Raw genomic sequence first — 15,531 nt, forward strand, 5'->3', positions numbered from 1 at the left:
CACTGATGCTCTGAGGGCGGTAACCTGGAAAAGTGGTTCCCTCGAGACGGCGAAGTAGTACTCTGTCTCCGGTACCGGGTGTCTGGGGTCAGGGACCCAGCGTCTGAGGGCGGTAACCAAACAGTGGTTCCCTCGAGACGGTGACACAGGACCGGCCACGAGATATTAGTGGGACGAACAGAGAATTCAGAGATGTTGCACTTATTTAAGAAAAAACATGTGTTGCCCACAGGGGCACAGACAGCACTAGATTTAGTCCGCACTCGAGAAGGAAAGAAATATATCAAAAATGCTGCTAATCTGTATAAACTGGCTGGAGTCCCGTCCTCGGGGAGATTGCAACCCAGTCTATGGTCTAAAATAATAACTGAATCCCGGGGAACGCTGGAAGACAAGGGTCTCCTAGAAATGTAAATTGTTGTTTAAAGTATTGGATTTACCCCCTACGGGAAGGTTGCAACCAAAAATGTTGAAAGATAGAATCCAGGCATGTAAAGGAATGTTGAAAGATGGAGGATTGTGGGAGAATGCTGAGAAATTTTTGAGTGTGGCTATTGAGCTTCAAAAGGAAGGTTTCACTGAAATAGAATGTGGAGGGAAAGATAAGAAAAGTTACTGTTATATGAAAGTACCCGAAAGTGACAAAACTACACCTTCTACCCCTAAAGTTAACCCTCCCCCGCCATATCCTCAAAATAGTCAGAAAAGTCCTGAGGTGAGATGAAGGAAGAGTTAGTGAGGGTTAGACTTGTGAGTGTTGATTAATGGAGAGAAACAGGTGTGTGTAGCTTGAGAAAGGACAGAATTGCAACAGGATAGCATAAATTTGTAGTGAATGAAGTCAGTGAAACTATAAAAGTTCAAAACAGAAAGCATTAAAAAAAACTGAGTGTAGGGAAATAGCATGAGCGTGTGGCGTTATTTGTGTGTTAAGAAGTTATATAAACCTCAGCTATATAAAAGCCTGTTGGTTAATTTTTGAAAGGTCATAAAAAATGTAGTTCTTAGGGCTCTGGATAAAGCTCCATGTATTTAAACTTTAAGCAAAAGTTCCAAGCTAATAATTATTATTTTCAGGAAGAAGCTGTGGTGTACCTTTATCTTATCTTTTCAGGGTCAATTGGCGAAACGCCCAGAAACGAAATGGCTCTTTGCCCGGAAACAAGTCTTATAGAAAATATTTTTTCTTTAGTCAGATGAATATGCAGAGTGTCTTTAAAATTATAAAGCTGACCATGTGCTCAGCACTGTGCAAAGAGATTATATAAAGCAAGACATTAGTGTGAAGTCTTATACAAAATCATTTGTCTATTAACTGAATATGTGATGTATGTTATAACTTTTAACCATTTATTTTTTCCAAAGGTGTCCGTAAGCAGTGGTTATTGTATAAATTGCTGTTTAATCTAGAATGGGTTTGCCAGGAAGTGGTGAATTTGGGAGTCACCTCTCATTTGTGGGTGTGTCGTGTGTATAGGGTTAAATACAGGGGATACATCGTTGCAAAAGCAGTTACATAAGTGAATAAGGTATGCATTATGTAGAAGGCATTTCAATTTTTTTAGCAGAATCGTTACAGTGGAGTGTTTGGGGTAAAAGCCAGATAGGGATTGGCTAGGGAAATTTGTATGGGTAAAATAATTGCTTTAATTGGGAGTGAATATTTTTCCATAACAGTGGATAGTATTGGGAAAAGGGATATTGGCCTGTAGTTTGAGACAGTGTTTTTTGTCCCCACTTTTGAAGATTGGGACAAACTCTGGTAGTTTCCCAGGTCTTAGGGATATGGCCTGCAGACAGGATAGAATTAATTATGGAAACAAGTGGTTAGCAAGGGATGAGGCCCTAAAGTTTCAGGAACTTAGATTGTATCAAAGTCAGGTTCACATTGGCTACTTAGTTTTAATTTGAGGAATGAATTAGGAACATTAATAGGGAATACCTCTGTCTATATGTGGATGCTAAGACAGGAGTAAACACATTGATACAAGAATTGATTCCTAGGTATAAATTATCTCCCTATGAGACACATATGGGATGATTTATGACTATCAACAGTCCAAAGGAAAGAATTAAGGACCATGTTATTGGTAATAAAACAATAAGTTGTATGCAACTAATACATTTTTTGAGTCTCTCTAGGCAACGTTGAAAGTGCACCTACTCGAGATGGGGTTAATAGTCACATATTTCCTGCGCAAGCATGCTTTTCATCTCAGGTGAAAAGGCCTAAAGTAACCACCAATACAGCAAAGTCAAAGCGGCAGAGTCATTTTCCTGGACCCAAAGTACAGTAAAGCTCGTTCCAGCTCCACCAAAGACCAAAGTCACCTAAAGCACAGTCGCAGCAAGTTAACGTCTTGCCGAGTCAAAACTCTAACCGTTAACCAACGAGGAAAATAAGACACCAGGCTAAGGCCAGGTTTTATCAGAACATTTCATTTTTTGCAGAGACTCAATATTTTTATTCTTTAGAGTGTGTTAAGTTAGAAATTTAAGGTGTATGTAGAATTGAGCCTTGATGGGAGGATTGGTTTCCTGGAAGCGTGGCTTGTGAAAGCTCTTGTATGTGTTTTGGCAGTACTCATCACTCTCTATGTATGTGTCATGTGCAGCAAAACTTTGATCCAGAAGTGTGTTGCACCTCCACCGACAGGAGGGGGTCACCCAGGGGCGTGTGTCAGCCACAAGGAAAGGATCATAAGTCAGCCATGTTGACCCATCGCAGACATCGTCTGTTCTGATATTCTGAGTGATTGATGTATATAATGCGTGCAGGGGTGAGGATCATGCATTAGCTTCCACAGATACCAAACCCCCTCAATTCTCAGTAATAGAATGTTGTGATGATTCTGAAAATCCAAGAACAGGTTCAGATTAGGCTTATGGCCTTACAAAACAGAATTGCTTTAGACTATGTTTTAGCTTCAAAAGGAGGGTTATGTGTTTGGTTAAAGACAATGTTGTGTTTTTATTTCAGATCAGTGTAGCAATGTGCAGCATGAACTAGATTAAATACAAGAGATTCAAAAGAGGGTTACAAAGGGAAGTGACAGATTATCACCCTTGGGGTTAGGTGAATGGCTTAGATCACTTGGAGCAATTTTTTTTGAATGTTTTGATGTGTTTGGGAGTGTTACTTGTTGTCATATATGTGGGTGTCACGTGTTGCAAAGGTATGATCCACAGGTGTGCGACCCCCTCCCCCAATCGGATGCCACTCTTTACAGATGCCAGAAAACAGCAGTACCGTGAAGAAAGAAGATGCCGACCACAGTTATTCAATTCATCAAAAGACATATTGGCCGCAGCGCCTTACGAGACTATGACAGTGAAGGGCACGCACCCTTGTCCTCTGAGTTATCCCTGGACTATCATCATGAACTTTATTCTCAAAAGCTATGTTTTAAGAATAAAAAGGAGGGAGTGACAGAGTGAGAATATGACGTAAGTGGGGGTCTGACATAACAGCACTGGGATCTAAGCAACCATTTTGAGTCAGCATCCATCTTAGGTGCCTGATATTGTCTATTGTCTGTATGAAAGTTGGAATGAATGTTAGTTTAAAATACATTTTTTTCTTCTGAAGTTCCAATTGATATTGAGCGGTTCAGCTAAGCCAAAAACCTTGAGAACAAGAGCAATGTGCCAATGTTATGAAAATATGCCATTACAAAAACGAGAGAACATAAGACCAGTCCATTATAGTACTCTGGAGTGACAGGGGTGACCAATCAAGTTCCCAGACCCTAGTTTGTTTTTCGGTAGGGAAGGGACTCCTTGTGTATGTTCTGTAGGTCTTCGAGTTTAGCGAGCAAGCAGTTGTCGGGGATGAGAGAAGCTCATGAACAGCCGACCAACACCCTCAGGTAGTTTTTCTAAGGTTAAGATTAGTCATAGGGAAAGTATATCCTTTTTGGTTTAGTTTTTTAATACTTTTATAAGATTATGTTTGTCTCGTGGTTTCTAGGGGGGACTGTGAAGGATAGAATATGGGAGATCATATCTCTATGCTTTATAGAAACCACTCGTCTCCATCTTATATCTGTTTGCTGTGCTTTTTTACTAATACTGTTTTCTATCCGAGGTAACTGTGACCTAAAGCCGACTGATTACAGAGAAAACGAAACATAACTTCAGAAAGCAAGGACACACGGCATTCCTGTGAAACTTGCATCAGCCGACAAGACCCCCGCCCCCATTGTGCCTTTTTTCTACTAACTAATGTAATAATTGGATAAGCTTTGCCGCATAATAGGTGTGGCATTGAATGATTGGCTAGTGTTAGCCTACTTTGATATAAATAGATTGTAATACAAAAACTCGGCAGTTCCTGTGTTGCCCCCGGGGATAACGCATGTACTGAGATTGAAGCTGAACCTTGTGTCAGAGTCTTTCTTAGTGAGCTAGCGCATGCATGATTGAATTTGGAGCAAGTGACTGAAGAGAGAGAGACCCTGATATAGTGAGATTCACGACCTCATTAAGAGCACAGAGATGAGTTATAGATGTTTGTGAGGATGGGGACCATGGTAAAAGCGAGAGGTTTCAGGAGATGGGAGGGAATGGGGTTGAAGCTGCATGTGGTGGAGATTGAGAAGAGCAGCAGAGATGCGTCTTCCTCTGTAAATGAAGAGAAAGAGACAAAGGCAGATGGGGAAGTATTAGAGAAGGAGGGGTGTGGAAGGGGACAGAGGGAATTTATTTGTGGATAACTTGCATCTTGAAATAAACAGCAAAGTCTTGGGGTGTAATGGAAGAAGTGGAGCATGGTGTGGCAGGAGGTGGAAGAAGGGGGTCAAAGACAGAGAAAATGTCACAGGGTTTAATATATGCCTGTTTATAAGATAGGTGAAGTAACCCTGGTTTGACAAGAAAAAGAGCAAAGTTAAAGCAGGGCAGAATATATTTAAAGTGAAGGAAATCCGTCAAAGAGTGTCTGTGTATTTAGCCAGGGTTGTGTGTTGGAGTGCTGTGTGTGTCGGTGTACAGGAGGCGTGTACTGGCCAATTGAGGAGATAAGGACAGTGTTGTATTGGATTGTCAGAGATGGGTGGTACAAAAGAAAACTATGATTCTAGCCCTCTGCTGTTTATTAACTTTTACCATTTTAGCCATGAGCTTGTGAGAAAGATGGCTAAAAACTGGTGCCCTATTCAACAAACAAAAATAAATGTCTCTACTGTACTTCAGCAGATCTCCCAATATTTTGGAGGAACAACACAGAAAATGGACTCACTCTAAAAATGTTTAACATGCACGACACGTGCAATTTAAATTCTAGAAAGAGGGGCAACTTGGAAAGGAGGACAATGTAATTTATCCTTCACATACCTTATTTTCTTGGCAATTGAATCATTTGATGGTGTGCTAGTATTACTTGCTTGTGTTTCTCTCTTATTCTCTGAGACAACAAAAGAAAGAAAACATCCATACAACAGAATACTTTTCACTATATTAGTTCTACAGTACCCATCTGTTTTTTTAAATACATTATATGTATCTTATCATTATTGAAGAAACATAACTTGTCCACATAAAAATCTGCCGCCAATTAAAATTAAAGTGCGATGGGGGATTTTATAGTAAATATTCTGAAATTGTCTTTGGTGCCATCTTCATCGTGAAACAGAAACCGCAACCAGGCTGGATCTACAAGTGAAACTTAATTTGTTTCGGCACAGGTTTGGTACCACAGGCCAGCGGCGACCCCGGACACCCTCCGGGGACACCCGTGGGGACTACCTGTAGGCCCCAAGACACCCACGGGGACCACCCGAGGACCCCCGTGGGGCCCCCAAACACGTACGGGGACCACGTGGAGGCCCCTAGACACCTACGGGGACCACCCGAGGACCCCCGGACACCTGCTGGGACCACTCGGAGACCCCCGCCGGCCTCAGGATTGGTACCAGTGCTGAAAAAAAAAATACTTTTTATGCGCCTGTCAATCTTTTTTGCACCAGGCTTTAGCAGGTGAAAAATTATGGCGAGCTTTTATACACCGATAAACTTATCATAGCTTTATGAATAGCTGTTACTGGCAGAAAATGTCGCTTTTGCCTTTTTTTTTTGCCCTATTGGACGACTTTATTCTCTGACTGTTTATGGGGCATAAAAAAGCCACTACACTGCACTGCGCTACTGCAGTGTTAAAACTGCTTTGTGAATAGCAGATCAGGCAGCAGCCCGCTATAAGGGCATTTATCGTCCACTTAACCACTTAGGGGCTGATTCACAAAACAGTGCTATGTAACTATGTACAAACCCACAGGCAGAAGATGATCACATTTTTTCCTATGTACTTGCACTAATTCCCACTATTGTTCAAAAATGATTTAACACAATGAAACACGGGAGTGAAAGACATGCAAAAGGAAACCCACCATCTCCAGAAACTTCATTCACGGTGTTATTCATATCTTTTATCTGCGAATCTGCTTCGTGTTCTTCCATTGACTGGGTTGGGATGTCACTGGGAGCCTTTGCAAGTGGAGTTGCCTCAGTGATATCACTGCTTTTTTGTCCTTCTTCCAGTGATAATTGATGTGTCCTCCTCATGTAATCCTCCACTGACCTTTCAGGAAGAAATCCTTCAGCAGATGCCTGCTCCTGTTCTAATCGCATCACATTTTCCACTGTAAGATGTAACGTACCATGGCTGGTGTCCGCTGTAGTTCTTTGATTGCACAAATGGTCTGACATGTTTTCATTAGGTTTGTCCATTGTGCATATCTTTTAGCTGTGTTTGTAGCTTGTAGTGAAATCTGCATTCTGAAATTCAATTAAAAAAAATATATTAGGTATATGCATTTTCACCTCTTCAGCTTGTCCATGGCTGCAATGAAATGCTAATTATGTCACTTGTTTGGTCTTGGCTTACATAGCTCTGCCACTGTATAATGCCAAAGAACGGGTTATATCCTTATAGGACTCTGTATACAAAATCCTACAAGGACAAAAATCAGTGTTAGAAATCAGCGAGACTGGATGGAAATCGGACACTTACAGAAAAGCAGTGAGAATTGACAGGTCTGCAGTACATACACTTATCTCCTACTGTACCTCTAAGAGCTTACAGCGGAGTATAAATATAGTACATGTGATAAAAGGAGTAAAAGGCCTTCTGCTCAAGGTTATAGGGTAGGATGTAATATCATACAGAAAGTAGTGATACGATGATACCATAAAGCTTTGTTGGGGTTTATCTAGAATCAGACATTCTTTAATTCGTATGTAAATGGTACAGTACTTGTAACCCAGCTAATTCTGAATTCCCCAAAATATTTTAAAAGTCCTACCTGGCAGATCTTTGATACTGTATGTAACCTTCATTAAGCAATACAGTATATATATTATCATCATCATTTATAATGCACCAACATATGCCATAGCGCAGTACAATAGAGTTGGAGGATGAAAGACAATAAAATAACAAACATTAACACACATTGCTACACTAGGCAAGGAGCGCCTTACCCCAAGGAGCTTACACTCTATAAGGAAGGGCAAGTGGAAACATAAGGTACAGGGCATTAGAAGGTTGTGTGTTTTTGGATAGCTGCTTGTTAATGGGAGGGGTTGGCGTTGTAAGTGGGATGTGCGGAGGTAGAGCTGTGAGAGAAGGGTAATGTGTGAACATGGAAATGCTTAAATATACATTTCAAATATTTTACCGAAGACCAGTAAACAGAGCAGCTGTAACATCAACAAACGTCTGACACCCTTTGGCAGCTCTTCTTCTTACACCCTTTGGCTGCTGCCTTTGCTGTGACTGTGTTGTTTGTAAGAGCGTCTGAGGTGAAGTGAACACAGCTGAGTAGCAAACAGACCCCTACAGCAGAGATGCATGGGATAATATTCAGTTCTTTGAAGTTGTGTCTGTCTTTTCCTCATGATGTTAACACTGGATTAGCAGCACGAAGCAGTGAAGGTGAAGCATGTTGGGGAGACTCTATTAGAGGGCTGCTTTTGCTGTGACTTGGTGTTGTTTCTAAAAGCGTCTGAGGTGAAGATTGAGCCTTTGCAACAGAATCCTGCCCTACAATTATACAACGCTTTTGCACTATAGAAAAATATAGTGGCTTCATACCCTGCAAGGATGCTTTTTTTATGAAGAAAAAAAAAAATAGAATAATTCAAGACAAAAAAATGAATGCAGGCAAAATTCTACCAATCAAAATAATTTTTTTATTTAGAGATGTTTATTCAGGAGCTTTACAAAAGGCTCCTACTGTGAGACAGTCCTTGCTGATATATGTACTTAAATACACAAAGAGAATTGCCATTCCAAGAAAAGTAATGGGAATTTATTACATAGAAATCATTCATGCATCACATGGCAACATTATTCATTGGCCCCTAATGCTGTAATAATAATGCAGGCTGATAAGATCTCTTTATCTTAGAGGTTGGGGAAAAGGTCTACTTTCAAACACTTTCTTTTTGCTTGCAGGGATTACTACCTAACAATTTCCATTGTAACAGTATTATACTTAAAGGAAGATTGTGTTGCAATTACTGGTAATTTTATTTCTCCAGTTACATTGACAGGGTTGCTGTATGTTAGAAGTGCAAAAGCTCTGTATATTTCACAATTATATTTATAAGGTCTATACAATCTATATAAAATATAAATCTTTGTCTATTAAATTACAGCCGTAATATGAAATAATGTGATTAGATCTAGCCGAACCTCCTATTACCTTCGGTGCGGGGGAGCCGCCGGAGCTCCGCGCCGGGAGGTGGGGGCGGCCATGTTAGGTTTTGCACATGTAGGGCGCATGTGTAAGGAGTACCGAGTGCGGCTGCCATCTCAGAAAGCTCCGCAAGATGCAGCATGGGACTACGAGTCGCAGGATTCTCTGCGGTAGGCACCCGCTTGGGCACCCCAGCCAATAGGGATCAGGAAGGAAGGAAGAGACATTAGGTTTGGCGAGCAAAGGCACCGCGCTTCAGTCGGACGGCACCAAGCAGAGAGGTAGGGTTCAGGGAGCAGTGCTCCTCTGGACTAGGCCTAGTACTGCCCCATAGGCCCTGACCCCACTAAGAGTAGTGTTATAGGGAAGGCCATAGATAGGGACTCTGCCCTCTTAGAGACTCCTACTCAAGTCACCGTGTCGTCGGGGGAACCCAACGCGGCGACCCGCGGTCTGGAAAAGGGCCTCAGGTCACACCAGAACATTAGGTGAGACACCAGTTGGAGTTCGCCTCTCAAGGCGTGAGGGGATTTTGCAGACCCCGCTTTGTGGGACCATGGGATGCGGCTCTGCTAAGAGAAGATCTCCACTATACCCAGGTCGTAGCAAGGAAGGAACCCACCGTGCACAATCACCACACAAGGGGGGAAGCACTACCTCACATTCTGTGTGGGGACTGTTCTAAGGACGCCGGGTGTTTAAGTGTATAGGGCACCAGGCCCAGATTTACTTAACGTTGTTAATTAAAAAAACTGGTCGTAAAGTGCCTTAAGGCAGGGATGCTCAACTCCAGTCCTCAAACCGGCCCTCCTCCTCCCAACAGGTCAGGTTTTCAGGATATCCGTGCTTCAGCACAGGTAGCTTAATCAGTCCCTGTTTCAGCACATGTGGCCCAATCAGTGGCTCAGTCTTTCACTGTGCCACTGATTGAGCCACCACATGTGCTGAAGCTGATATATCCATAAAACCTGACCTGTTGGGGGGTCTAGAGCAGGGGTGCACAATATTTTTCCACTGCACCCCCTCCCCCACCCCCTGCCAGCTCTCCCTCCCTCCTCGTGCCCCCTCTCCTTACCTTGGCTCCGGCATTCTGACATCACGACGCCATGGCAAGGCGGCATCATGTTATCCCGCAGCATCATTTGACACCGCATTGCCATGGCGATGAGTCACTAGAAGCCGTCTGAGCCAAGGGTAAGTGCAGTTACAGAGGCCTTCACCGCTCCCCTGGCATTTAATTTAAATGCCTTCAGGAAGAGCGCAGAGCCTCTGTAAAGGCCGTGCTCCCTGCAGAGAATCTCATGCAGCCCTGGTCTAGAGGGCTGGAGTTGAGCACCGCTGCCTGAAGGCTTTGCACTACCCAACGAAGACCTGTGTGTCAACCGACACATACAGCGGAAGTGAGCAAACTGGAGGGCCTGACATTTTCTGGGGAGGCACGGAGCTTACAGAGGCCCCGCACTCTTCCCCAAAACATTTAAATTAAATGCCGGGGGAGCGCTCAAGGCCTCTGTATGCTTCACTTACCTTGTCTTTGGTGGCTTCTGCGTCGCCATGGCAAAGCGGCGTCAAATGACGTTGTGACGTCAGATGACGCCGGACAAAAGGTAAGAGAGGAGCAGGCCGGGGGCACGAGCAGTGGGGGAGAGCAAGGGGGGGAGGGGGGACGGGCGCAGACTAAAAGTTTTGTGCACCACTGACATACACTATATAAATCTGTATTGCTGACATATTAAAACTGCATTAAAAAGAGTCCCTGTCACAGGACTGGAAGCACCAGTGTAAATCTCTTTCTTAATCTGCAATTCAGGTTTTGCTTTTAATGCATTATTCCAAACTGCGAGATAGAGAAACCAACATGCACTGGAGTTGTAAAAATTTAATTCATCCTCACAACAGGATGGCTTGCATATACTTAGATTGTAAGCTCTTTGGGCAGGGACTTTGTTTCCAATTGTTATTTTTATGTCTGAAGTGCGTATTCCCATTGTGTTACATTATTATGTCATATGTATTACTGCTGTGAAGCACTGTGTACATGGATGGCTCTATATAAATAAAGATATGCATACACTACCATTTTCATATACAGTATATATTGTGATACCATCACTGTCGTGTAGGTGCTGGAACAGTGCAGCAAGTGTGCTTTCCAGTCTACAGAGCGTTAATCTTACCTAGAGAAAATAGCAGCAGCTGCAAAGTAATTAATCAGGCTGGACTCCTTGAGTGATCAAGGAAGTGTTTAAAGCAGGTACAGAGAGCTGCCATGCTGAAAGAGACTGTTTTTACCCAGAGAAGGAGGGGAGATAGAAAGTGTTCCCCAGCTGTAAAAGAGGCTGGCACAGTCCCCTAGACCTGCTGGACAGTGGTCACGGAGTCTGCTGGGACTGCCTGGGTCGTTATTCCCAGGAAGTAGAAGGAAGGACGACAGACCGTGCTGAAGCGGGGATGTCCTAACCTTAATATTGGACTTAGAGAGGAGAGATTCTCTGAGCTCTCCTGGGGCTGAGCTCCCCTAGGAAGGGAGGCTGTGCTGAAGTGGGGACGTCTGTTCAAAACCTGGACCAACAGATAAGCAAACCCCTTTATTGCTGTTTACAGAGACTGTGTATGTTAAACATATTAGTACCTATTTTGGGGTGGGAACCAGCTTAGCTGGCCATCCAGTTAGTGAGGGCTAAAGCTACGTTGTAGTTAGTTTTCCCTTAAGGGAAAAGGTGTTATTTTTATGTGTTGTTTTGACTTAAATGGATGGTGGGCCTGTTGGTGTATGATTTAACCATGTAAATAAACCCCCTGCATAGATAAATACAATGTTTCCAGCCTTGATCTGGGACTAAAAGAGACTGCAATGTGGTGTGGGCATATCTATCTATCTATCTATCTATCTATCTATCTATCTATCTATCTATCTATCTATCTATCTATCTATCTAGTGTATGTATAATGGAAAGCCTAAAAACATATATACTGCCTAAAAACATATATATACTGTGTATATATATATATATTTTTTTAAATACTGTTTTTAGGCTTCCATTATACATAAACGATATATATATAAATAAATATATCTCAAAGACCAACACAAAATTAAGTAGCGCTCAGGTGGATAATAGTGACAATATATATAGAATAATGATAATACATTATATGAATCAATAAAAACCCTAATAAAAATCAACACACTTTAACTACATATAACTTCAAACCATAAATGATAGTGAAAAAAACAAAGTCCAAAATAAATGTTCCACTTGAAAAATCCAGAGAAATAAAGGTCCCAATTGATGATCCAGGGAGCGTCTTTGCAACTTCAGATAAAAGTGGTATAGCCAACCACTACGAATCTAAGAACAAAAAACAAACAGAAGCGCAAGCTCCATAGCATGTAACTGTTTAAACAAAAGAGTACATTTATTAAAAAAGTGCAGCCCAAAGGAAATGCACTTACAGGATTAAAAAAAGCAACCATACAGTGGCGATCAACTTTATTCTAACTCGGCTAGCTCCGCGAATTTCAGATTATCCCGGTGATGTGCGGTTTTGTGTCGTTTTCTCCCGGGGTGTATTGCGTTATTTTCGCGGCTGTGATTTAAGCATTTTATTCCCGCTGGCTGCAATATTGCAATGCCGTGTAAAAACGCATGCGGGCGTTTGCGAGCTGTTGTCTTTGAAGGCGAGAAATTCATGAATTGTAATGCAGTATATACTGTATATATACAGTATATACTGTATAACAACAACCCCTATAACCCTAACATACACATACAGTACTGTATATGCACATCAATGATACAATAGGCCGTCCCCTGGCGAGATGTGTTTGCAGCAGAGAGAGAACTGCTGCTCTCTCTGCGCAAACATCGGCACATTAAAAATGATTTAAAATACATTTTTATTCATAGTGTAGATGTGCAGGGGGTCTCCGGAGCTGAACCGCGTTGGTTTCAGGTCCGGGGACCCCCTACTTCCTGAGATACAGGCCCCTTTATGAGGTGCCGGTATCCCTCTGCATTTAAAGGTCCCGATCACGTGACCGCGGCATGAAAACAAAGCAGAGGGATACCGGCACCCCATAAAGGGGCCTGTATCTCGGGGAGCAGGGGGTCCCCGGACCTAAAACCAAAGCGGTTCAGCTCCGGAGACCCTCTGCACATCTACAGTATGAATAAAACACATATATAAATAAACACTCATTCCTTACCTTTGCGGCTATGTGCTATGGTAACGAGGCAGCATGACTGTATTTTTAATAATATTGTACAGTGAGCAGGGGGTTCCCTGAGCCACAAATCAAAGCTCAAGGGACCCCCTGCTCCTGCACAATATTATTAAAAATACAGAAATGCTGCTTCATTACCAGAGCTGATAGCCGCTAAGGCAATGAAGGGGTTAACCCACCGTGCCCGCTTTATTGTGGGTAGCGGGGGTGGGTGAAGGGGGTATTTGGCCCTTGGTGTGAGTTTAGGACTTGCGGGGGGGTTGCGGGTGCACTTAACACCTTTACGGCCGTAGCAGTTAATACCGCTACGGTCATGAAGGGGTTAACCCCACCCACTACCCCCCCGCAAGCCCTAAACAACCATCGTTGGGGCTAATACCCCCTTCACCCACCCCCGCTACCCACAATAAAAAAAATTCACACACAGCAGCCGCCCAAAAAATAAATAAATAAATCTAAATAAATAAATAAATACATGAATATAAATAAATACATTTAAAATACATTTTTATTCATAGTGTAGATGTGCAGGGGGTCTCCGGAGCTGAACCGCGTTGGTTTCAGGTCCGGGGACCCCCTGCTTCCCGAGATACAGGCCCCTTTATGAGGTGCCGGTATCCCTCTGCATTTAAAGGTCCCGATCACTCGACCGCGGCATGTAAACGAAGCAGAGGGATACCGGCACCCCCTAAAGGGGCCTGTATCTCGGGAAGCAGGGGGTACCCAGACCTAAAACCAAAGCGGTTCAGCTCCGGAGACCCTCTGCACATCTACACTATGAATAAAAATGTATTTTAAATGTATTTATTTCTATTCATGTATTTATTTAGATTTATTTATTAATTGTGCTGCTGCTGAGTGTGAATTTTTTTTATTGTGGGTAGCGGGGGTGGGTGAAGGGGGTATTAGCCCCAACGGTGGTTGTTTAGGGCTTGCGGGGGGTTAGTGGGTGCACTTAACCCCTTCACGACCGTAGCGGTATTAACTGCTACGGTCGTGAAGGGGTTAAGTGCACCCGCAACCCCCCCGCAAGTCCTAAACTCACACCAAGGGCCTAATACCCCCTTCACCCACCCCCGCTACCCACAATAAAAAAATTCACGCACAGCAGCCCCACAATTAATAAATCTAAATAAATAAATAAATACATGAATATAAATATATATATATATATAACAACAATCCCTATACATATATATATATATACATACATACATATATACTGTATATATATATATATACACACACACACACACACACACACACACACACACACACACACACACACACACACACACACACACACACACACACACACACACACACACACACACACACACACACACACACACACGATGAACCAATATACAAATAAATGTAGAAGGGTTATCAAAACCATACTGTACTACAAATAACACTTCTCCATACAGACACACTACATTACAATGAATTTCCTTTAATAAACCTAACTGATCTTACAATCTAAATCATCAAATGCCAATGAAAAACCTCACATTCCAATCAATACATTGTATTTACATTGTATAAATGATGCATAAAATCTATGCACCATATCCATTCTGCAAATGAATGTGAACAATATCATTGCAAGCTAAATACAAATACTGTACTCTCAACAAGTCAACTATTTTAACCAATCAAGTAAACAAAAATCAATATATAAGTACCAACCAGAAAACAAAATTTAAAACCAAGGCTAACCCTTACAATACCAAGGATTACATCTATCTAATTGTAAAAAACATTATATTGTACACACATTGAAGCATTGCAATAAACAACATACAGTACAGTACATCCCCTGTATCTCCCTGTCTTGAGTGTAATCTGTGTAAAGCCCCCTCCCCCCTAATGTTTCTGTTAAATCTCCCTACCTTGAGTGTAATCTGTTTAAAGCCCCCTCCCCCCTAATGTTTCTGTTAAATCTCCCTGCCTTGAGTGTAATCTGTATAAAGCCCCCTCCCCCCTAATGTGTCTGTTAAATCTCCCTGCCTGTGTTGCTGTGAGTGCAGTTTATGTAAATGTGGGGAGGGGGAGTGGGTTATAACCCCACCTCCTTGACTGTGATCTGTGTAAAGCCCCCTCCCCCTAATGTGTCTGTTAAATCTCCCTGCCTGTGTTGCTGTGAGTGCAGTTTATGTAAATGTGGGGAGGGGGGGGGGGGCGACCCGATGTGCATACTGTGAGGTCTAACCACCCTCACCCACTACCCACATACCGTTACCCCCCCATCCTAGCCATGGCCCCTTCGCTTCCGCAAAACAGACACAAAAATTAAAACATCCAAAGTAATGTCCCCTAACCCTTTAATCACCATAGCGGTTATTAACAGTCATAAAGGGGTTAACCCACCCTCACCCACCACTCGGGACACCTACATACCCTCCCACACTAACCCCTCACCCCGTGAGGCCTAACCCCCCTCACCCACTACCCACAAGGGAGGCCTACCCACATACCGTTGGGGAACCCCCCCTCCCCCAGTACCCACAATAAAAACAATAGTGACCCACAATAAACATCATTATATTTTTTAAATACATTAACCACCCCCTGTGCCCCCCCATAAATATTTAATTTTAT

General features: G+C 42.7%; 1 protein-coding gene across 3 annotated transcripts in view; it reads right to left on the reverse strand.

Annotated features, from left to right (window-relative positions):
* Window positions 1-15,531, reverse strand: part of ERICH6B (glutamate rich 6B) — a 194,077-nt gene that overhangs the window by 154,938 nt on the left and 23,608 nt on the right. For 2 of the 3 annotated variants that reach the window (XM_075591123.1, XM_075591120.1), the window contains 2 exons: window positions 6,387-6,774; window positions 5,335-5,404 (listed from right to left, as the gene is read on the reverse strand). In XM_075591123.1, coding sequence (XP_075447238.1) covers window positions 5,335-5,404; window positions 6,387-6,726 — 410 coding nt within the window. In that variant the 5' untranslated portion in view covers window positions 6,727-6,774. The remainder of the gene's footprint in view (window positions 1-5,334; window positions 5,405-6,386; window positions 6,775-15,531) is intronic. The other variant, XM_075591121.1, reaches the window with a different exon arrangement.

The sequence above is a fragment of the Ascaphus truei genome, chromosome 3 (genome assembly GCF_040206685.1).
Source record: "Ascaphus truei isolate aAscTru1 chromosome 3, aAscTru1.hap1, whole genome shotgun sequence".
Taxonomy (NCBI): domain Eukaryota; kingdom Metazoa; phylum Chordata; class Amphibia; order Anura; family Ascaphidae; genus Ascaphus; species Ascaphus truei.